We start from the raw sequence: 26,378 nt of genomic DNA on the forward strand, positions 1-26,378 counted from the left end.
AAAACGAAAAATAGAATTAAAATCAAAATAAAAATAAAAATAAGGGTACAGCAGGAAAAAAAAAAAATAATAAAGAATACATAAATGAAAAATGAAGGTATAGCATGTGGGACATGCAAAAATATAAAAAAGATATATGTCAAAAAACCCTTAAAAATACAAGGCACACAAAGAGCCTACAGACATTATAAATAGGTAGCTATAGACACTCCAATGCATATATATATGTGTGGGTCCGTGTGCTTCTATACAAGTAGGAAAATGGCATAGACAACACAACCTTATATGACAACTGTGTTAGCCATAGGACGGATAATCAGGAAAATAACAATGTGGATACTAATACCCACACTGGAAACATTGACATCAACACAGATGATAGGAGCGGTAATGATAATGATATGAATATCACAAGTAGCAATAGAAGGATTAGATATAGCGGAGGTAAGAATCCTAACACTGCTAACAACAATAGTAATGGGAATAACAGGGCCCTGGGATTAAATGGAAACGCAATAAATGGCAGTAGCATAACAAATCCTAGCACTAATCACACTAACTATGGGCACCTAGGTAGAACTTGCAATTGTAGAGTAAAGGAAAGCTGCGTGTTCGGAAATAGCTGCATGAGAAGGGAAGTGGTATACCAATGTGTGGTAAACACAAAGTATGAAAACAGGGCATACGTGGGTGCGACTAAAAATAGTATGAAACCAAGATTTAATTACCACTACTACACGTTTAGGAACGGGAACAGAAGGAATTCTACCGGATTAAGTAGCTACATATGGGAACTAAAGGATAAGGGCATCAACTTTAACCTGCACTGGAAAATATTAGCATCCGCACCTGCATATAATAACAAAAATAGGAAATGCTTATTATGCATAAATGAAATATTTTTCTTAATTAGGACCAACATCCCGATTATTAATAGTTTGAAGGAAAATATCTTTTTTATATTTTTGCATGTCCCACATGCTATACCTTCATTTTTCATTTATGTATTCTTTATTATTATTATTATTATTATTATTATTATTATTATTATTATTATTATTATTATTATTATTATTATTTCCTGCTGTACCCTTATTTTTATTTTGATTTTGATTTTAATTCTATTTTTTTTTATTTCTATCTTATTTTTGCTGTTGTTTTTCTTCTGGTCTCTACCACACCTATGTTTTTACCTCTTGCATTTGTATGAAACCCTTTGTGAATCTCTGAAGAGGCCTAGCGGTTCGGGCATGTAACCCCATTTCAAAATGTCATCCGATAATCACTCCGGAAAAGAATATTCGGATAGAATGGAGCTTGCTAAAACTAGGCCGAAACAGCTGTAAGATTAAACTTCTGTTCATCCTCTAATTCCTTATGTACTTTGTACTTCTATATTTAAACCAGGTTGGCAAAATAACATAGTCTGCCATAGACACATGTGCTTTGGTTCTTTCTTTCTTTTTTTTTTTTGTCACTTTTGCTATAATTTAAATTAATGAATTCAACGGGATACACCGTCTGCAAGTAGTTGGGTTCAGCATATTATCCTCCATTTTCTAATTTGTTATATATATATATATATATATATATATATATATATATATATATATATATATATATATATATATATATATATATATATATATATATATATATATATATAATATATATATATATATATATATATATATATATATATATATATATATATATAAGTATAATTTGTGTGTGGATATAGTGCAAAATATGTGTATAATGACCTGAATGAGATATAAAACTCTGTTTCGTACCTCTTACACTCATAGGGGAAGTTTCACTGGTTATAATAGTAATTCCATGTAGTTAAGGAACATGTGATGATACGTTGAACGTAGAATGGTATGTTGCTCACAAATGCATATATGTAATATTCGTTGTTGCTGAATTAACACCAACGATATGTATAATAACGCTATGTACATTATCTGTGTTTCAATCAACACTGTATTCATTAGATAATTGTAATTATATAGTCGTTATGTACAATGTACAAAGACTAGCTGGATTAGTTACAATTCCATGTTGGGGTTTCATCTGCGGCTGAGTATCCTTATTAACTCTGAAGCGAGACGCAGCTTATAAACCATCTACTAGTAAAAGTTAGAGAATATACGAATTTGCATATAGAGTGTCTTCTTGGAAGCTAATTCACACATACATTACATGTTGCATAATGTAATTGAGGTCTCACTAATTAGAGCTCTTCAAACATGGGAGTTTCTAAGGAGCATGAGTTTTAAAAAGGGAACTCTGCAGCTGAAGTGACTGGAAATATTCACTTAGCTTATGGAGAAGAGTGCCTCAATGAAGGAACTTGCATAAGACGGTTTGTAAAATTTGCTAACACCAAACAACAATTATAATTCAAGGGCACGGCACTCTGAGATGGATCTGACTCGACGGTGGCTTTCAATTCGTCATTATCTACCTTTGTTTCTGGTCGACTTTGACCTCAGAAAGTTCTGGTAACTTTGTGAGATCAAAGTTACCAGAACGAGATTTTGCAAACCAATTTGATACTGCAAACCAATTTGATACTGTCTGCTGTGTAATAACATTAGAATGAAATGCTCCATTAATATTCCGAGCTGTCTGTCCTGCTGTATTTCCAAGAAAGAACTCGCATTTCAAAACTACGAATTTTTTACTTATCCCCGTCTAAACAAACGTAGCAAAAACCTATTTATAAATAGTTTATAAAGCGCAAAATGAGTTAGAATAAAGAAATAGATGTGTCCGCTTACTAACAAAACATAAAGATAGTCAAAATATAATCATGGCGCAAAATGAGCAGCTGTCAAAATTTACCGTATACCTTACTACAAATTTCATACTTGACGGCCTAATAACTATATTGGTTGATACTTTTCTGAATAAACAAGCTATAAGCTGACTCTACTCAAGCACGAGATAGCGCTTCTTGTCCCTCATCTCTTTCTCTTTTATCATCCTTACTGTGGGACACAAATTTGCCCTGAAATATTTCTTCACTCATAAGTCTGACAGCATTCTGGAATTTTCTTCTCATCCATTGCGTTACCCGCAGACATCAACCACATCGATCTCACGAATCTGTAAGGATTCTGCAAACTGATGGATATTGCCTTTCTGTATTTAAGCAGTTTATGAAAGAAAATAGAAACTGAAGTTCTTACTTGGAACAAACATAAAATATCACTGTGAGTATGAGACAGGCTAATGCTATTCCGCAGCCAATGTAAGATGTTATATATAAGAGGTGGCTAATGTTTCCCTTTAGCGGCATCCCGTAGATTTCCTGAAACAGAAGCAAACAACAACGTATTAACTCCTCTTCCCATTCGTTCCTGTGTCGGTCAATAATCATATAAATTATGAGTTTATAAAATGTTGATGTAGAAGTTGAGGACTACAGTAAACTGCATTAGAGACAATATATCAGCGGACCATCTTACATTGCATGTTAGATGAGTGGGTGTTGAAATTATTAATGCATAGACGTAAGCAGCCAAATTACAGATAATTAGCAAGTTGTCATAATCTTACTAACCATTAATATGGCAAAACTTGTCAGATGGTTACAGGAACAAATCATTTTCTCTCCAGGTACATACACGGATGTATTACAGCCTTTTGTTGACCAATGGGGAACCTGTCCAGGAGATTCATCCCAATAAACACACTGTGGATTGGCGGGATTCTGAAACAATTAAATTTTGGTAATTTATACAAATTAATTTGTAATTAAAAGATATGTAATGGATTTTTGCTAATTTTATTGACAAAACAAAGTAGATAATGGCCAACATCATTTGACCGCTATTGGCGCTTTGAATCCAACATTACTGGTTGTGGCATAGTTTAATTGACCATTTCGTCTCGTTTATAAATGTATGCATATTCTCATAAGTTGCACCCATCGCCATAAAAATGGAAGAATACATTGAATGGTGTAGTTGTAGAAATATTTAATGATATATAAGTTGATGAGATATTAATGGTTGAGATGTGTTTCATGATAGGTTTACTGGGTCAGGGAGGGAATGAAAATAAACCACAGCAGTAATTGAAACTTCAAAATAATTGAAACTTCAAAATAATTCACACTTAAAATACACCGACACAATCATTTCTACTCTTGGCACAAGGCCCGACATTTGGGGGGAGTGTGGGCAGTCGATTAGATCGACCTCAGTACGCAACTGGTACTTAATTTATCGATCCGAAGAGATGAAAGGCAAAGTCGACCTCGGCGGAATTTGAACCCAGAACATAAAGACAGACGATATACCGCTAAGCATTTCGCCCGGCGTGCTAACGATTCTGCTAGCTCACCACCTTTACACCGACGCAACCAATGAAGTTAAAACGGAGACATATAAAAGTATTATGGTGGTGATCAGAAAATAGAACACAAGCGACTTGAAGCATATCTTGGAATAAGGAATACCTCCATCGTCACACAACGTTTACATTATAATCATACAAGTTATAACGCTCAACAGAGTTACAGCTAGAAGAAAAAGTACAACAGTCACTACTACTACTACTACTATTACTACTACTACTACTACTACTACTACTGCTGCTGCTGCTGCTACTACTACTACAACTACTACTACTACTACTACTTCTGCTGCTGCTGCTGATGCTACTGCTACTGCTGCGGTTGCTGCTGCGGTTGCTACCGCTGCTACTAGCACCGTGTTTCTTTCGAGAGGAATGAGATATGGCTTTGAAATGAAATATTAACAACAACAAAGGTGATAATGAACACATAGCTGTTACCTGTTCTTTTAAGTTGACCGATATGGTAACTGGTTCATCAAGGTCCATTATTGGAGTGTTATGAATAGTTGCAGCAATGATATTACTGATAACTGTAGTATTTACTTTGGTACTGGAATTTTGTTTTACCTGAAAATAGAAGTCATTAAATAAACTAATGTATTCAAGAGAAGTGTTTAATATGTGATGGTATCAAAACATTCTAGGACTCGTTGTGTAGTGCACCAACAGATGGCAGCACACGGTTGCGTGCGCAGTGAGGGCGAGTTACGACCTTCATGATTTACGGTGCTGAGTGACATTGCTATGTTTTTTCCGCTAGTTGTGACATTTTTGTTTTTGTGATTATGCATTTGCCTTAGTTTGCGATTTTGTCGTGGACAGAAAGAAAGAACTAACATGCATTAAACTTGCGACGTCTTTTACAGAGACATTGAGCTTAATTTGGCAAGTTCACGGGGACGAGGCAACGGGTCATATGCAGTGTTTCGAGTGTCATGTGCGCTTCAAAAGCAGCAGAACCTTCCTGTAAGACGATGAGCGCTCTGAAAAACCTTCCACGAGCGTTAACCCCTTGAAATGTGAAACTGAATCGCAAATTCATCATCTAGTGACTGACCGTCAATCGAAAGTTCTACTTCGACGTTTTGAAGTGTTTGGAAGAGGACTTTCGGTGAAAGTGACTGGATTTGTGGAGCGTGAATAATTGAATTGTTCATGACGACAGTGCACCCTGTCACCGAGCTCTCCTCCCTTCTAAGTTACTTGCTAAAACCAACATGGTATGGCTCCTACACTCGCCCAGTTCGCCAGATTCAGCACCTGCGAACTGCCACCTCTTCCCAAAGATGAAAGTGTAGCTGAAACGTCGCCGTTTTAACACCGTTGTTAAGATCTAGAGCAAGTAGCAGAAGGTCCTCGACTCGGTTACGGAAAACAAATACCAGTCAGGATTCCATAAGTGTCAGCAACGCTGCGACCCTTGTATTGCTGTGCAGGGTGAATATTTCGAAGGAGAGGATGTTAACACTTTTGTAATTGCATAATCTTTCTCTATTAAAGGTAACTAGTCCTGAAAGCTTTTGAAACCACCCCGTACATTGTTAAAGCACGAATTGAAGCTCTAGTGTTGTTGTACTTAGACATCGTTATCTTATTCAGTGCAACAACGTAATACAATATATATTAGAATATATTACATGAGATCACACCTGAGTGTTGCACTCACTCTAAGGAATGAATAATTTGTTTCATATTGCAATTGTCAACATAATGGTTGCCGGTACAGCTCTCGGCAAATGACGTGTTTTCTCACTGCATAGCACATTGTGCAATTGATTTTTACCATAGTCTCTTGCTCACAAAAACAATTGTCAGAGGAATTTGATAGTTGGAACTGTTCAAGACCCTGATTATAAAGTATTCAGTCAGCTAATTCGGATGTTAGTAATCCACTTACAAATTTGTAAGCGGATCAGTCAAAAATGACAAGATTTCTTCTGAAATTAAAATTGCGAATATCTTTATGTTATCTACCTTCCAACGATGGAGATTTCTATATCTGTGAGAAGCTACCTCTAGGGTGTTAGGGTTAGGATTTTAGGGTCGCGGTTAGGGGGTAGTCGTCAAGTTTCGGGATAAAAAAAAGTAAATAAAAATAAATCACACACGTCATTTGATTGAAGTTAACTGAGAGATCGAAAATGCCTCGTGGAAGACCGGAATATTTTTATTTACTTTTTTTACCTCCCTAAACTTGAAGATTACCTTATTTTCATCTTATCTACATGAATTTCTATGGCGGAATTCAACCCCAAAAGAAAAAAAAACTTTCGTTTATTTTTTGGCTGCCATTTCTGACGTTTATAATGTTGAGTAGGTTAATTTCTAGAACTGCATGCTGACCCTTGAATAAATATCTAATATCTGTTGAATTTCATTATCATTTCCATCAAAGTTCTCTCCTTCTGTCGCATGCTGTTTTAGAAAAAAAAAACCCGTGTGTAAAAAAAAAAACAATAAAACACGTGTGTGATTTATTTATAAACAGCTAAAAGAAAACACATTTCAGAGTAGTACGGACAATACTGGTAAGTCGTTCAGTTATTTCCCTTGAATATTTTTTGTTTTCTTATTTTAACTCCCTAAACTTGAAGATTACCGGGTTAGGGTTAGTGTTACGGTTACAGTTTTAGGGTCAGGGTTAGGGTTTTAGGGTTAGGGTTTAGGGTTATGGTTTAGGGTTAGTGTCAGGTTTAAGTAATCGTGCGGATGTTAATCCGCAAAATTACCGAAATGTGAAAACTACCGACCCTGCCATCTATTATAACTTTTGTTGTTCTGTTTAATATATACATAGATTATGCCTCCAAAGAAGAGAGCTTGCTGGGGAAAGAAAGCAACCGGTTTAAAAAGACAGCAACAGACTGCAGCAATTCACCACATTCCAGAAGCTACTTTGAACATAATGCAAAATGGTGCATCAACATCTTCTGCTCAATCTGTTAGAATTCTGGCAAAAATGTGTAGCAACAGATCGCCAGCAATTGCTTCATCAGAAATTGCCGTTCTAGCTCCTGCGAAAAGGGATTACCCTGCTATGTATAATCAGGGTAGTACAAAAAGTTATTTTGCACATATCATTTGTATAGCCAATTAGACGGATGGAATTTACGTACGATTAATAATGTTACGCAAAACAGCCTTCAAACTTGCCCTTTTCATTTCATCGTCTTTTGAATTACGAACATATTTACATCATAAGTGTTTTTTCGTTGTAAGTCTTTCGTTTTTAGTTGATTTTCACCTAGCAAGACTTATCGTAGATGGCGTAATAAGTCACACCCGGATAACATCGGGTTATACTACTAGTATACATATACATATGTACATATGCGTGTGATTGTGCGTGTGTGTTTGTATGTATACATGTATATTTATATATATATATATATATATATATATATATATATATATATATATATATATATATGTATGCATATACATATGTGTGAGTCTATGAGCGTTTGTTCTGCATTAATCAACAAGTGTTATATTTGCTGATTTGCATATTTTAAAAAATGATTTTGAATTTACTGAGAATGTCTGTTTTGACTAAATCAGAGCAAGACAATGATGTTTTACGATTCTATTTTGTCGTTTCTGAACGAGTCTCTTAAGAGAGGTTTTGCCGAGACTAAACTCAAAACAACGGTTGTTTTTAGTTTGTAGATACATCCTAAACTGTATACACACACGCACATCATGCATATATACATATGTACATATACACAGCCATTTGTAGCTGTGTTTTATTAGTATGAATATGAAAAAAGCAACAACGAATACAAGCATTTAGTCTGCTGGAGAAAGGCAAATTTCCGTTTTGGTTCCATACCCTATAAAGCTTATCATCCTTCATGGATAAAAACGAAATCCTTGAAACATTAGACCGCTCTTCGGTTTTCAGATCTTTTAATAAACTCTTTGGTAATGAAATGAAGTCAACCATATCCTTTGCTGGTGAGTCTGAATCTGAGTTGTTATATATCTAATGGAAGAAAATGAAAGGAAAAGAAATGAAATTGATTAATAAAAAAATACCACTACGTTTGGATAATGTTGAAGTTATAAAGACTCATAGACTTTCGTATATCAAATCATTCTGTTTTGGAATAATGTTTCTCGGAGCACATAAATATTGGGTTGAAAGGTCTGTTGGATAGAAAATGTTTTATGGACAATGTTATGACGTGGGTATAACGTTTGGTGTAAATTGGTATTACACAAATAAATAGTTGGTTGTGGTTTTCTAAAAATAAACTATCACAGAAATATATCTGAACACAGAAGGCAATGCGTAGTAGTTACGATACTCAGCACTCACTGTTCAACTACCGACTGTTAAACCAACACACGTCGCACAAACATGGTAACCAATATGATCGGACTAACACCGTCGACTACTATCTCTTTTATTTGGCACACTGGCCACGACACAGACGGGACAGCACAAGGACAGACAGAACACCAGAGTGGGGACAAAAACACAAAACGAACGAATGGAGGATGAATAAAATCAATGATGAAGAAATATTCCCTGTCACCTCCTCTGGTGGCATCAGCTTCAATTTTGTACCTTCTTTTTTTAACAAATTTCTGCTGCTCCTTGCTGCCTCTGAGTCTTTAGTCACTTCTCTGACTTCCAGCTATTTTACTGTTTCGACAATATTCTCCCTGCCCTCTACTGCAGCGTAGCTGCCGACACGCGCATGTACTTCGTTGTCTGCAGTAATTTTTTGCCCCCCACTAGAGGAGCAAAAAGAAAACAAAAGCGAACAATATAACAATTCAAACAATCAACAACAACAGGGAACTTCTCTAGGGAGGACCTTCAACAAAGGATGATAATCCGCGACGATAGAATTTCAATTGTGAACGATACAATTCAAAATTTTAAGGCTACAGATTAGCAATAAAGCTAAAATAATAATATCGTTTCTACTTTAGACACACAGCTCGAAGTTTGTCTAGTTGACTGCACCAATGCCATTTCTCTGAAGAATCTGAACTTAGAGTGTAAAGACGGACGAAATGCTGCTACGCATTTTGTCCGATGTGCTGACTGTTCCTATCAATAGCTATCGATTAGTCCATCTCCAGTCACGTGGGGGTGTTCAGTATTCTCCTGTAACAGGCAACCTTGGGCCTTTCCTATCCAAACGGGGGTTTTCAATCCAATATTTCGATATAATTCTTTATAACATTATGTCCTTTGAGATACTGTAACTTCTACTTCTTCCCCGATTACTACACTGCTTTACCATTACAATTAACAGAACAGCTAAAAGAACCATTATCACCCAATACCATTATCCCATGCAGAAGTAAAAATTGGAGTTTCTACGTTGGTCAACTAATTATTGATGTATGCAGCAGTTTTTCGTTTCTGTCTCAATCTATTGTTCTCGGGTTCCCAGGGGCATGAGATAGGGCGAAGTAATGCTATATTTTTCAGATGAATCAAATGATCAGAACGATAGTGAAGGTCAGTTGTATGTATAAAAGCTTCTATTATTATGTTAGGCTTAAAGTGGGCTGACACTTAGCACGCCGGACAGAATACGTAGCAGCATTTCGTCCGTTTTTACACTCTAATTTCAGATTCTACAGAGAATTGGCGTTGGTGCAGTCAACGAGACAACTTCCCCAAAACTTCGAGCTTTGGACCTAAAGTTGAAACGAATAATATTTTAGCTTTATTGCTAATCTGTGCCGCATATATATTGTATTATGTATTTGGATTGTAATCTGCATCAAGCTTTATACCATAGTTACTTTATATGATAATAAAGATATCATATTTCATTGTAATGTAGTTTATCAATTTGGGTGTTTAGAACAAATGATTAGTAAGAAAGTCATCATAAGAAAGTACTGTACCATTGTATTTCCTTCATTTTCTTTATTTCCAAATGAAATACCATAGGCAAAACCATTGAAAGTGTCATTCTCCACTTTGATAACACCTATACCAAGATTAGAATATAAAACTGTGAGTTGTTCCTCTTCCAGTGGAATCTTTTCTGTGATAGCTTCTATAATGTCCAGCATTCTGTGAGAAAATCAAGAAAATAAATCTCTATTATTCCGTTATCCTTTTATTTTTTTCAATTATTTGACTGCGGCAATGCTAGAGCACCGTCTTCAGCCGAACAAATCGACCCACCCCCCCAGGACTTATTCGTTGTAAAGTTAGTAGTAATCCTATCGATCTCTTTTGCCGACCCGCTAAGTTACAGTGATGTAAACTCACGAACATAGATTGTCAAGCAATGGTAGGGGGACAAAGACGTGCACACAAACACACACACATACACAGATACACACATATGCGTATATATACGACGGGTTTCTTACAGTTCCCGTCTACCAAATTCATTCACAATGCTTTGCTCGGCCCGAGGCTATAGTAGAAGACACTTGCCCAAGGTGCCAGTCAGTGGGACTGAACCCGGGACCATGTGGCTGGGAAGCAAGCTACTTATCACGCAGCCACTGTAATTGACAGTGTATTTCAAAATCGTAATTAAATACAGGTGTAATTACACTAATTATATTAACAAATCTGTTTTATGGTACTTCTTCTTCTTCTTCTTCTTCTTCTTCTTCTTCTTCTTCTTCTTCTTCTTCTTCTCTGCTACTACTACTACTACTACTACTACTACTACTACTACTACTACTACTTGCAACAAATGTGATATGAATTTTACCTGCTCCCAGTTCCCTCTGATTGTTCAGCTTCAATCAAAACCTCTTCCGGTGTGTTTATCATATTGTTGATACTAAGAAGAATATTGTTCACTGTTATATTGGCCGACACATTCGATATCAATGGCACCATTTTCTCATGAATGTCTACAGCCAAGTCAATATCTTTTGCTTTAAAATACTCTGATTTCTTGGAAATATCGCGGACTATTGTTGAAATCTCCCCAACATTTTCTGCAATGGAAAATTTAAAATAACACTCAAGAGAATTTATAGTCACTTTCAGATGAAATATTAGATGCAAATTAAACGCCACACAATTATTAATGAATCAATGAAAGTAAATTAACCACTCCATATTCATACAACACAGAGATTGCTAAATGTGTTCAGTTCGTTAGTGGTATACTCATTGCTGTACATCCTTAGGGTCTCCTACTTGGTGGAATTAAATGAAACCGTTGGTAGTGGGAGTTGCACAACACTGTGGGATCCTTTGTAGTTGCGTAAGACATACTCTTGGCGGTGGGTGTTTATAAATAATGTTGCCGACAGTCAATGATCTGTCATACAGCGTCCATCATAAGCAGCTGCCAATTTGAACAAAATTATTGTTCAATTACAAATTGAACCTAAAAGCAAACGTGCCGCTGATCTAACGCTCCATATTGGTCAGTTTTCTTCATTGCCTCAGAGAAATTGCGGTCATCACAGTCCTGAATGCCTATGAAAATCTTTTTAATTGTAGTACTACAGCAACGGCTGAGAGTGATAACTTGCTCGCATTCATCGATATGGATTACGTCATTGAAGATTTATTTATTGTATAACCACCAATAGAATTTGAGCTTCGTACCAGTAACATTTCTATCGTTCTCTGCTTCTTTTTCTACTGAGCCATTCTATACAGAACTGGCGAAAAAACTAGTTTTAACGATATACGAATAAAGACAAATCTTATAAGTCATAACTTCTATCAACATGTTTACGTAAGTAATTCTTGTTGGAAGATATGAACAAAAGAGATTTCACGACTTAGATCTTGACATGTAATTTTAATCATGACTATATAAATATAAGTATGCATATATATATATATATATATATATATATATATATATATATATATATATATATATATATATATATATATATATATATATATATATATATATATATATATATATATATATATATATATATATATATATATATATATATATATATATATATATATATATATATATATATATGGTGGTCATAATGGAGGACACGCTTGTACCTCTCCGACTCCTATTACTACTAACACTACAGTAAGTGTATTTCGAAACTCACCTTCATTGATATCTTCACTTGTGATGTTTTCTAGTAGTTGAGTGATCCCCTCTGTATCGTAACACTGAGACATTTCTGGTTCCTGCCAGATGCCAGTGAATATTGAACATTTTGGTGATTTCACATATTGACCTGTTGGCATTTCGGAATGTATCGCCTCTCCGGAAGAACTGAAAAATATAAAACGTCACCAGACGTGTTTATGCACTTTTATGTCATCACAATTATAAGAACGTGTGATAAACATTGACCGGATCGAGATTTGAACTTATAACCTAGTGCAAGAAGGATAAATACAGTGATATGTTTTGCCATTAATCTATCGTCTACTTCACATCGATCTCCTCAAAACCAATCTAAAATATTGTCTTAATAGTTTAGAATTTACTCTTTTACTCATTTTACTTGTTTCAGTCATTTGACTGCGGCCATGCTGGAGCACCGCCTTTAGTCGAGCAAATCGACCCCAGGACTTATTCTTTGTAAGCCTAGTACTTATTCTATTGGTCTCTTTTGCCAAACCTCTAGGTTACGGGGAAAAGAGTAAGTAATTGACGTCGCCGGTAGGATTCGAACCTACGCGGGGAAAACCCAATGGATTTCTAGTTCATCGCCTTAAACACTCGGCTTTTATGCATCTGCTTTTATTTATTGTTATGGCAATTCAATACAAGATAGGTTGGAATAGCATGGGATGGAACGGTCGACGGAGTACTGAAACACAAGGCTGTTAATAGGTGAGTGGGGAAATCACCTATTTATATTTCGTCGTTGCCGATATTGCTATCACCATCATGATGAGGATGATGATGACGATGATGACGATGGTGATGATGACGATGATGATGATGGCGATGATGATGATGTTGATGACGATGTATGTGCTCAGTTTGGAGAAATCAGTTGCGAACATCAGAAGTTTTGCGGGTTTTACACACACTTACACAGACACACACAGACACACACACACTGTCTTAAGACGTACGTGGCTGGGTTGAAATGTTTATAGGCTGACTGTGAAATCTAGATCTGTGAAATATTGCATTCATTACTTTCAATAGTTCAGAAGTAGAAGCGACTTCTCTTGAAAATGGACTATATTTGGCATATTGGGGTTATGAAAGACCGGCAAAAAATGGTTTAGCCACCATTACATTTATGGTGACATGATTACTACATTATGGGATGAACCTCCATCTTTATCGATAGCGTAAAATGGGCTGCTGAATTTAGGAGAGGAAGATGACCCAAGGTCTGGACGTGCGACCACTACTACCACCAAGGGAAATATTGATCGTGTTCACCATATGGTGGTGGATGACAGTCGATTGACTATAAATAAAATAGCCAATACTATTAGAATATATCCAGTGAGAGAGGAAATTCTGCAGAATATAAATCGGCATGACAAACATTTCTTCTCGGTGGGTACCACGTCTTATGACACCTGATTAAAAGCGCACCAGATGATCACTTCTCGCGAAAATCTGATATTATATGAGATATATAAAACTGAGGATGTGTGTGTGTGTGTGTGTGTGTGTGTGTGTGTGTGTGTGTGTGTGTATGTGTGTGTAAACCCGCAACACTTCTGATGTTCGCAACTGATTTTCTCCAAACTGAGCACATACATTTCTTATGTTTCAAAAATGATTTTACACACTTAACATTTTCACATAATGAGGGATGGGACACCAGGAAAAAAAATTGCTTTTCCTCGATAAACAATACGAACGAAGCATAACTTGGTTGCTTCGTTGGTTCAAGGGACATTACTCCTGATGACGTACTTATGATAATTTCTCTCTCTCTCACCCTCTCACTTTCTCTCTGTATATATTATATTATATTATATTATATTATATTATATTATACTATATTATATTATATGATATTTTATATATATATATATATATATATATATATATATATATATATATATACATATGTGTGTGTGCCTGTGTCTGTGTGGGTGTGCGCGTGTGTAGACCCGCATAACTTCTGAAGTTTGCAACTGATTATCCAAACTGGGCACATATGTTACTTATGTTCCAGAGATGGCTTTTAGGTTCTTCAAAGTTTTGACATAATAAATAATGGGATCCCTGGGGGCAGAAAACTATCTTTCCTGGTGTACGTACGGCTGCTTGCACCGCTTCTATTCACATTGGAAGAGGCAGCTACTGAAATGATATAAGTAGACTGTATTAAATGGATGAACCGATGAAGACTTCAAACTGCGGTGTCTAAGTGGTAGCAATAATAGCCTCTTCCCGTAGTACCATAGGTAGCAATTTGTTTGAATAAAAACCGTTTGGTAAGTACTATGTTTATTATGAAAGATATGTTAAAATATGTTCAATCCTGAGCTACTATTCAGCTATTTTCTTTTAGCTTCCGTATCAAAGTCTTCCTTATAAGTATAGACGAAGCCCATAAAAATATTCTTCAGCTATTGATTACAAACCGAAATATCAAAAGTACATTAGTTAGAGATCGTGTCTTTAATGTGACTTTGCGTACCCCGACGCTTTGAGAGCTGAATTGTCTTCACAATAATCACACAATGTTTACTCGAAGGAGTGCACGGTTGAGCCACGACTATTGATTCCACACCGAAATATCTCATGACAGTGTTGTTTTCAAGCGCCTCCTCGCCAGTCTCACCTCATCACATCATTTCGTTCATGTAGATTTCTCTTATGCGGTGCTGTTGAGCCCATCCCCATGTCTATGTTATCCTTTCATTTACTCCACAAATGTTTTGTCGTGAATGTTGTATTTACACGTATTACATGTTTAAACTTAAATGTATCATATAGAAAAATTATGCCATTTAAATCCCAAGCAACTCTGGGTATGTCTGCTAGTATGGGATATATCAATTTGGTGTCCTTGAAAATTTCCTAAATCAAGATGTGTGATGGCTTCAACACTTTGATCCGGAGACAAAGAAATAATCCATGCATTGAAAACATCCCTCCTCACCTGTTCTAAAGAAGGCCAAGGTCGTTTCATCTGCCGGGAAAGTGACAGCTTCAGTTTCAGGGGATGCAAAAGGCATTCTGTTATTGATTATACTCAAAATGGCTACACTGTCATTCGAGAATACTATGCCAAATTACTGAGGCAGTCACAAAAGGCTACAATGATGAAAAGACCAGGAAACTTAACGAAAGAGATCTTGTTTCATGAGGACATTGCTCCAGCACACAAGGCCTTCGTTTCAATGGTACTGTGCTTGACTATGACTTTGAACTGGTCCATCAGCCTCGCTATTCTTCTGATGTGGCCCCTTTTCAACTATCATCTGCTTCCCCAACATGATAAATACTTGGCTGAGAAACGGTATTGCGATGATGAGGACATCATATCTGCTATTGAATTCTTTCACCAACAAGATGAAAACGTCTTCACCAGCAGGAATCAAAAATTGGAACAAGACATGTATAGACTGCAAGGGGGACTCTGTTGATAAAATACCCCCCCACACACACACACACACATATTTGATCACATTCCATTCCATGAGAGTATCTTGGTCACCCTATGAACTTTTCAGCCAGTTTCTGAAAGTAACAGTTTACATGCATTACATGTGGAATTTTGTAGTAGAAATAAAAGAAGAGTCTCCATGACGAGTCACCTCACTGCTTTCTCCGCTTACCAATTATACAGTAACAAAACTTACGCTCTACAGTAAATAAAAAAATCGTATAAAATAATATTACCCCGAAATCAGTAGAATTGCTGATGAAGAATGTTGGCTGAGTTTAGATATGTGTTTTCTTCCCTGAATATATTTTGTAACATGCTGGCACTTACAGGAATCGTAACAACAAATGTTTTAAACCTTCATCTAACGTCACCAAAAAAGGAAATCTCAGTGGTGAGGCTAAGATAAAAATATATGGTATCCGATACAAAATGTAAAATAGCTGAATTGAATGATTTCAACAGACGCACGTTAATTTTATCATCTTAATCTCTCTGGGTGTTTTATTTATTATGCCATGAAACATTCTCTCACAATAGAATGTCACTGAAAACTTCAAAAATGTGAGGTGAAATAAAACAATAGAAACGAACCAGTATCTTGTCGCTACGTTTGCATGACATGGGATCGTCACATTATTTCCGATTTTTGTCATTGGCCAATGGAAAGTGCCATTGCTAGTTGCTGTAGTGATTTCATTGCAAACCACTGTAAAACAAATAAAACATGCATATGAAATATATATTACGGTATTCAAAGCTGTGTTTTATATACTGGAAAATACCTTCATATATTGGATAAACACATAACATTTCCTATCAGGAACTCTTCAGACATACAAACAAAACGTGTAATGCTGAATAGATAGAATATGCATAATGGTGAATAAATTTTTCAAGCTTCCCTGTTACTAAATAACTCTGAAAACATTTCCAGCATTTTCTACTCTAATATGTATCTCACGTAAAAATAAGAACAAACTGGATTTCAATACTGGAATAAGCAGATGTTCTTAGAGGACGCAGCTTGGATTTTAACCCTACTTTGTGTTTGTGTGTATCTGTATGTGTACATGTATGTATGTATGTATGTATGTATGTATGTCTGTATGCATGTATATACGTACGTACGCACGTGCGTATGTATGCATGTATGTATGTATGTATGTATGCACGTAGGGACAGTTCACACAAAAAAAAAACAAAGGACGAAGACAGGTGGTGTAGACAATAAACAGATGTATTAGTTTAACGCTCTGGAAGTGAACAACTCTTTAACGTTTCGAGCCTACGCTCTTCCACAGAAAGAAACAGAAAGAAACAAGGACAGAATATAGAGAATATATGGTGGCTAGTGGAACAGGGTGTTGTGGATACATTTGACAGTTTGCATAAAAGCAAAGTACAATACCCTATCCATATAAACGTATTCTAAAAACTGAAAGATCAACAAGTCTATAATTAAGATTTAACAGTTTAGAGAAAGTAGCTGCCCTCAGCTTCCAGCACTGCTTCAAGAGTGAAACAGGCGTTTGTGTTTTTCACTATGGCCGCCAACTCGGCCTTGGTGTAGCAAGCAGAGGAATTTGTTCCTTCTCAACCGCGTCCCGAACATAATAAATCATGGGATTACAATCAGGAGAATTAGAATGCCAGAAATTTGGGCTCGTGGAGTCGCAGATATTCATTAACAACCATGTCTGTTTCTTCCGATATGGCAAGGAGACGAAATCTGCAATCACACATATGGCTTTCTACCAGCAACTCCTCCAGGCAGGCTTTGACCATAGTTCCAGCAGCTTCGCATAGTCATCCGAATTGTGCCTATGGCTCTATTCAAAGATTTTGGGGCGGCATGATGTTATTCACACTGGAGACACACCCAAAGACCATCACAGTTTGGGAAACTTTGTTTTCATGAAGTCCATGTCAGATCTTACAATCTTTACAGTGTATACAGAGCATAGAGCAGCAGTTATGATACTGGTATTTTCATACCGGGAGGATATCAACGTGATATATGTAAACCTTTTCCAATAGTCTGATGGCGTTGTCCACAGTGTCAGCTAACTTTTCTACACTAAGATTTTAACCAGTAAGCTCTCTAACATCTTTCACTGTTCACCAATATATATATATATATATATATATATATATATATATATATATATATATATATATAGCTATACCTGAAAAGGGCAGAAAATATCGTCAATATATATATAAATATATAAGGTTGAGGAGGGTATTGGATTTAACCAAACCCCGGAGGATACAGGTAATACCGAGTAAGTGCTGTATACCGATTAGTTTGCCCCAGTCGTTGTACGAACAGGATTGGGTATTATAAGTCGTGTATTAGCGTGTGTATATGTAAATATATAAAAACAAAAGGATAAAGAGAGCAAAGGCAAGGTTGAAGAATGTTATGGATAGAGTCTTACAGCTGTTTCTGTCCTTGGTTTATCACTCATACCCCCACCACCTATATACTACACAGACGCATTCCTTCCTACTCACTAGACCTTTTAACCTCATCCCCCTATTCCTCCTTCACTCTATATGCTCTTCCCCTCTACCCTGTTAAGACCAACTGACCATAAATATATCGCTAACTTCCTCCGCCTCTATATCTCCTCTATTACCTTCCACATTCTATCTTCTTGACTTGACCTAATTACCGCTAACTTTTCACTTGACTTGGACATTCTTCAAGTAAACAAGCAAAAATCTATTGCAATATAGAATATATATACCTCTGCTATCTATGCTATATCAACTCTCGTTCCAACATAAATTTCCGGATTATTCACACAAGGATTAATTTGCACGAATTTCTACACGGATATTTACCACTGGAATGAAAATACACTTCAAGTACTGTTCTCTCTTTTTTCAGCACATCACACTATTTACCACTTCATACTAAAAATATCCGCCTATGGATATAATAATAGATTACTTTATTTTTTTCTGTCTCCGATGAAGGGAAGTACTGGATCTTCCCAGAAACAGCTGTAAGAATCTATCAATAAAATTCTTCAACCTTACCTTTGCTCTCTTTATCTTTTTATTTTTATATATTTACATATATATATATATATATATATGATTTTGTCTAGTTTCCCGTTTTGTCTGCTTTCGTCTCAGGGTTTTCTCCTTGCTGTGTTCTTTCTGTTCAAGCCTTGATACATCCATGTAGCGCAACGCACACCCTGTTTATTTACTTTATGGTAAAACATATTCCTTGAATATTTATTGAGTGACTTTTAACTCCCTCTACTCTTAATCTATCTTTTTCACCTCTACTCTGATTCTAACACCTCCTCCATTCTTACAATTTCTTAACTATGACTTTGAACTTGTTGATCAGCCTTCCTATTCTCCTGATTTGGCCCCTTTTAACTGTCATCTGCTTCCCCAACAGGAAAACTACCTAACTGGGAAACAGAAGCTCTGTGATGACGATGTCAGGTCTACTGTAGAATTTTTTCACCAACAAGATAAAAACCTCTTCACCAATAGGATTCAAGAAAGTCTTACAGCTGTTTCCGGGATGTTTTATATATCCCTTTATTGGAAAAGGTGGTAGAAAATGGTTAGGCAATAGTTATTCTAGAGAAGATATGAAATAGAGAGTGAAGTAGAGCAATGAAAACAGACATGAGGCATACAGGGATATTGTATCTGCAGTTCCATTATTTAAGCAGAATTGTATACATATACGTTTCCTGTACCTTGTGTGTAAGTTCCAATAGTATTTAAAATTGGTTATTCCAGGCATAGGGTTTGTAAACCGTCTTATTGATTCGAGGGTTTCTTTGAAGTGACTTAAAAGTTGAGAATGTTGTCTGTAAGGTCAAATCAAAAACAAGAAGAAAGAAGAAAAGGAAAGCTGGGAGAGAGATAATAAAGAAATGAAGAGAGGGAGGGAAAGTGTACTGGATAGCGGTCAGTCAGGATAAATTGATAGAAGGAATGGGAAGGTGAGTGCGAGTGAGATAGAAAGATATAGTGGTGTAAAGAGATGAGAGAGTAAAGAGTAAAGGAGTGTGAGGCATGTAGTGATAGAGATTTAGTTAATGGCAGAGAGAGGTGGGTAGGGTAGTAAAATGGTGGAGTGAAGAATTTGGGATTTTATCTCACCCTGTTAATTTGTATTTTTATCTCATTCTGTTCATTGTTTTATATATACGCATGTTGATATATGACCTACGTTGGACGCCTCATTTGAATAATCACCGAACCTGGAGTTTAACTATAGTCTGTCCATAACACTTACTTAGCATTACCTGACACTTTTGAGATTTATTGACACCATTACCTCTCTTCCTGTCTTGTTTTTTTGTCCGCCACTACATTCCTCCATGGCTAGATTTAATTTGCTTATACAAATTTAATCTGCGGTCCATGGGATGAGCCGTTTTAGCGATGCGTCCCGCCCAAGCTCGTCGAAACGCCGGTGTTAAAACGTGGGTAGCTGATGAAGTAGAATGTTCTCTATGTGGCTTGTGTGTTCTCGTCTACGTTTGTTTGCAATGTCCTGTACTCAGATATGCACCTATACATACAGGTGGATGTCGGTATGCACATACCTCTACGTATATATGCATATACTCATTTACTTTTGTTTATATATATATATATATATATATATATATATATATATATATATATATATATATATATATATATATATAGATATAGATATATATAGACAGAGAGAGAGAGAGAGAGAGAGAGAGAGAGAGAGAGAGAGAGAGCGAGAGAGAGAGAGAGCGAGAGAGAGAGAGAGAGAGAGAGAGCGAGAGAGAGAGAGAGAGAGAGAGAGATTATTGATTTATTGAATTAAACGTCGATTTAAACTGAGCTAAATAAATACCTAGCAGCGATTTTGACTCCAAATAAAAATGGGAGATATCTCATAACTCAAGCAGTCCGAAGGCAGTGATTGGCAGACTTGTTAGCCTCGTGGTATTTGTCCCTACTCTCTGAACTCCGAGTTCAAACACGGCTGAGGTTCATTTGATCTTCATTCTTTCCAAGGTTATAAAAATGTACCACTTTAGGGCATTGGATTGATGGGAGAGAATACTTTGTGCTACTTCTTCCCGCACTATACTCTCTGAGTTCAAATTCCAGAATGACCTCTTTGGTTAATAGAAACAAAACATCAGCCAGTAAATGCCTCTACTTGACAGTCTGGATGCCATTAATGGAGCAGAAATATCTCTTGTAATTATTTAGAATGCATCTTCAGTTTGATATCTCTCTCCGTCCTGTCCACCACTCTTGGAAGTCTTGTAAAAGAATGATGGATACTTCTCTCCCAAGAAAATCTAGAATTCTTGAATTAATTTTCTTTAACAAAAATAATTTTGGAACGAGCTTCTGCCTTTATAGGTGTCATCAGCACAGTGTTATATTACGTTGATTTTGTAAGTCCATAAGACTTAGACGTAAACAGAATAACTAGAAAACGGTTATGGCCTGAATTAATTTGTGTAATCAAAAGTAAAATGAGGAAAAGAAACGGCTGAGAGTGTCGAGTGGTAGAAATTCCAACGAAGAAAACTGCAAAATAAATTGTTGATTTATCGAAAGTTATTTCGACTTCAAAAACGGTGCAAAAATAGATGTGTGCGAGTTAGTGTTTGTGTGTGTAATAGCATCACCTTTTTACGATGATGTTGAGGATGACGACGACAACAACGAAGATGATGATGGTGGTGATAATATCACTGATGATTTTTATGATGGTGATAGTGGTGATAACATCACTGATGATTGTTATGAAGATAGAAATGACACGAAACACACTACTTACTTTCATCAATTAAATCCATTTTCCGTTCTTGAAATCCCAAATCACGCAAAGTCTGTGATGTTTTAAAAGTTTCGAAAACTTGTTTAAAAATTTGGTCTTTAGTAATTGTACGTGGTACTGTGCAAGTAATAGTAAATACTTCACTATTCTTCTCGAAGCTGAAATAGGATTTTAAAAAGAAATTTTAAATGAAATAGGTTTCAACAACACTCCCCAGATCTTTTAATTACATGGGAATCTAACTCGTTTGATGGTCCTGTGGTGGAATCCGAACACACCCGTAAATAGATAAATGAACGGTTCTGAAATGTATAAATACGCATGGATGTTGCAGATAGAGAAAGGCCTCATATGCATTTCTAGAGAGTGGGTGTCAACTTTGTAGAGTTATTTGATTTCTGTTAGATGTAAATCACCTTTTTAAATGTTTGTTGAAGGTCTCCCCGGTGCTGTTAGTGTTGAAATTGCTGTTATGTTATTGTTGAATTGTTTCTTTTCGTGGGAAAGATGGAGAAAGTGCCATCAGGAGGCCACAGTTATGCGGCAGCAACTGGTAGAGGAATAGAGGTTGAAGCTTTGGAGGTTCGTGAAGTAAAGGCTGAGACAAGGAAGACGAAAGAATGTGAGGAACTATTGAAAAAGGAGTGAAACACGTTAAAATTGACGCCGCCTGAGGTACTCACAAGCAATGTAACCAAAAGGACAGTGATCTTTAAAACACTGAAGGGGTCAAGTAGGAAGATTGAAATAGCAACGATTCAGGCTATTGAGGAATGCCTTTCTTTTTTCTTTTTCGTACAATAATTAATGTAAATTTCGAAAGGAGTATAGCTGTGAAAAGAGCCCAGAAAATGGGTAAGAGCCCCTATGAAACGGGTGCGGGAGAAAAGTTGTCAAGAAGTGGCTACACGTAATTGAACTCTATACTTTAAAGAAGAGTGTCTGCTAGTATTGACTCGGGCAGACCAGAGCCTTGTGGGTGAATTTCGAAGATGGAAACTGAAAGAAGCCCATATATATATATATATATATATATATATATATATATATATATATATATATATATATATATATATATACGTGTGTGTGTCTGTGTCTGTGTTTGTCTCCCCACCAACATTACTTGACAACTGACGCTGGTGTGTTTGCGTCCCCGTAACTTAGCTGTTCGGCCTAAGGGAGTGAAACAATAACCACAAGGTTTACGGAGAATAAGTCCAGGTGTCAATTTCTTCGTCTAAGGAGCGGTGCTACAGCATGGCCACCGTCAAATGACTGTGGTAAGTAAAAGAATAGCAGAAGGACGTTATGTACCACTAAATTAGGAAGGTTCTTTGAATATGTACGGTTTATTTTAAGGCTAAATAGTAATTCTGTTTACATTTACGTTACTGAGATATTTTGGTTCTAACACATAGTTATCGGTTTTGCACTTCTTTCTATATTCTGTAAGAGACACCATATGGAAACATTTCTAATGGCACCAGCACAGAATTTACAGATGCTTACATTATTGTTTTCTGTGAATTTTTCACGGGTCCCGCTAGTAGAATATTATTATTACACACATTCTACATACGAAAATACTATATACACTCAAACTCAAATGTAGTAATGAACTTCAGATAATTTGATGTTTGTAACGAAAACTAACCCGACACATCAAACAATAATTTATCTTTTATCTTTGACTTGTTTCAATCATTAGACTACGGCAATGCTGGGGCACCGCCTTCAAGAATTTTTAATCGCATGAATCGACACTTTTGTAATAAATCTTGTCTGCCTTGTGATGCATGGATGAATGTATTACGAGGGGTTACTGAAAAGTTCCTGGCTTTAAGACTATCCATACATACATACAAATATACATACACACGTTCATACATACATACATGTATACATACATACATACATACATACATACATACACACACACACACACACATACACACACACACATAAAATTTCAGTAGTATAATAACAAATGGCGAGTTTGAATACAGCAAAATCAATTTATTTACGTAACTGTCAATTATGTAAGGCCTACGATCGTTTCAATGTCCACCTTCATTAATTTTACAATAAATAATTGCATTATGAACTTACAAGGTAGAGAGCTTTGAGATATAAATCGACATATTTTTTCATTACCTCCTGATAGACAGAGTGTTCATCATAGTCTATGATGTAGGGAACAGGAGTAAACGGTGTAGTAGTTGACACGAAAATCGAAAACAGAACAATTTCTGAAGAGGGTTTACAAAGTAGGTAATGGAAAATAAGTGGAAGAAAAATAAACAAAAAGTTAGGTAATTATCTAGAAAAGAAGACAAAGAAAAACAGTTGAGCATGAAAGAATATGCGGAGAGGCAGATTATGATTTTCAAGGGAAGTGAGATACGACAGGAATGGTAAATGATTTACGGCACACACCCCACTTGAAATTTACTAAAGTAATATTCGAAGTGCTTTATATGACCGGAAATATAATTTGGCACTCTTCATGTCATAGTGATGCCATATAAAATTGACCAGTCATAAACAAGATGAGCTGGGTTTATGATTTATTGAAACATTACTGAGTATTGTTTACCAGTCAGTTTTAAGCCTTGGTGAATGGCGTTGGCATGTGGGTAAACTTATGACACATAATAGTTTATAGAGTGAAAATGCCAAATTGTGTTTTAGATAACCCTCTATCTCTCGCTTTCTCCCTCTCACCTTCTCCCTATCTCTTCGTCTCTCTGTTTCTCTCTTTTCATTTCTCTCTCTCCTCTCCCACACACATACACACACATATATACACACTCGATTTTCTCTATCCTTCTCTATATATATTTGATAAAATTGTCTAACCTGCTCGGTTTTACCATGACGGGAGGTGCTGACTTTGGATTCTGCTTTTTATAACCAAACTCATTTCAAAAGGCAGAGTCCAAAACAAGGAAATTAGTCAATTTAGTCACGTGTGTCTGTGTATTTGTACGTGCTTGCCTGTGTGTTTGGATGTGTCTGTGTGTGTATTATAGGTTCAAATAATGTTATACATCTCAATTATATTTAGTCTCTTTAGTCTTTCAACTTTCAAGGTGGCCTCTCTGATGATCGGGACACAAGATGAGCTCCTAGTACACTGGGTAAACCGCACTCTGTAAAGCCGTAGAATTCATGCCAAGACAGACATCGGATTTTTCTCGATTTCTCTCAAACCGTCAAACGATGGCAGAGAGCAGACATGAAATTATGATGATGTTGCCGATGATGACAGGTGCATCAACGTATATGTACACACAAATATTCATATGTACAAGGGGTGTTAATTAAAGATATCTTCTGACCTACTTCCCAAACAGTGGGATAAACGAAACTTGCTATAATTATTAGTCCTTCCCTACGTAGCTACCCTCAATCGTGACACACTTCTCCCATTGCTTTAAGCAGCTGTGAAGATCTCGTCTCTAGACGTCTATAGGTTGCATCTAGAGCCAAGACTTACTCGGAAATGAGTTCATCATCATCCGAAAACACTGCCCCTTTGAAAAAGACCTCGTTTTTGGCGAGGTGTGGAAATAAGATGGTGCGAGGTCGGGTGAGTCAGGGCGATGATGAAGGATTTCATAGCCCCAGGAGAGCTCTTTCAGATGGTCGACAGGCGCATTGTGAACGGCAGCATTGACTTGGAGGAGATGGACACCTTTGCTCAGCATGTCACATCTCTTTGCAATTTCTGGAGTAGTGTAAGCATGATATGCCCCGCTATTTCAGGTGCCCTTTATCAGAAAATCAGTCATCTCTACACTACGCGCGCCCCAAAAGAATGTGTGCATCACCTTGCCTGATGAAGCTCGGGCACGCACCTTCTTTGGAGGAGATGAGTTATCATGCTTCTATTGCTTCGTCTGGACTTTAGTCTCAGAATCATAGTGATGGATCCATTCTTCATCCTGTGCGATAAGTCTGCCGAAAATGTCCTCGCTTTCATGGCAAAAGAGCCTGAGAACAATTGACTCGTTCCTGCTTTTGAAAAGGTATGAGCATCCATCGTGAAGACAGCTTCCATATGTGAACATGGTCGTGAATGAGTTTTTGTTTTTTTCCGTGGACCCTACACTTATTTTCACTTCTTAGGCTAGCAGCCAAATAGTTATGTGTCGATCCTCCAAAACGGTAACTTCCACTTTATAAATGTTGTCGCCATGGACGACGGGATGTGGTGGTTCAGGAATAGGAGCAGTTTCCATCGATATCTGATCACATTTGAATAGGCGATGCCAAGGATTGTCTAAGTTGTATGATGGTGCATCGTCCCCATAAACCCCATTCATCGAAAGTCTCCTTTGTTGTACGTCCTTTCAAGTATAAGCATCTGATTTCTGATCCGCATTGAACTGCCTCCATTATAACAGACTAGTCCTCTTCAGCAGTCGTAAAAGACAAACGAATACTAGTGGAAAGCTATAATTTACAATGTGACATATGGAGGCATATATGATTGTAGCTTTACAAGTTCCGTTTCCTGCAATAAACAGAAGTGGGTCACAGGAAATCTTTAATGAACATCCCTCGTACTCCATTCTATACATCTATATGTAAGTCTGTTTGCCATATTAATAATATTAATACAGCTCAACATTTGATT

General features: G+C 36.6%; 1 protein-coding gene across 2 annotated transcripts in view; it reads right to left on the bottom strand.

Annotated features, from left to right (window-relative positions):
• Positions 1 to 26,378, bottom strand: part of LOC106869292 (uncharacterized) — a 247,362-nt gene that overhangs the window by 13,600 nt on the left and 207,384 nt on the right. For both annotated transcript variants that reach the window (XR_016238965.1, XM_089345317.1), the window contains exons 58-66: positions 21,737 to 21,894; positions 16,504 to 16,618; positions 12,415 to 12,584; positions 11,082 to 11,313; positions 10,252 to 10,423; positions 8,207 to 8,359; positions 4,810 to 4,938; positions 3,572 to 3,721; positions 3,198 to 3,319 (exon numbers count right to left, since the gene is read on the bottom strand). Coding sequence is in view for 1 of the 2 variants with exons in the window: in XM_089345317.1 (XP_089201443.1) it covers positions 3,198 to 3,319; positions 3,572 to 3,721; positions 4,810 to 4,938; positions 8,207 to 8,359; positions 10,252 to 10,423; positions 11,082 to 11,313; positions 12,415 to 12,584; positions 16,504 to 16,618; positions 21,737 to 21,894 (1,401 nt within the window). In the remaining variant the exon portion in view is untranslated. The remainder of the gene's footprint in view (positions 1 to 3,197; positions 3,320 to 3,571; positions 3,722 to 4,809; positions 4,939 to 8,206; positions 8,360 to 10,251; positions 10,424 to 11,081; positions 11,314 to 12,414; positions 12,585 to 16,503; positions 16,619 to 21,736; positions 21,895 to 26,378) is intronic.

Source organism: Octopus bimaculoides, chromosome 29, assembly GCF_046866305.1.
Source record: "Octopus bimaculoides isolate indiv1 chromosome 29, ASM4686630v1, whole genome shotgun sequence".
NCBI lineage: Eukaryota > Metazoa > Mollusca > Cephalopoda > Octopoda > Octopodidae > Octopus > Octopus bimaculoides.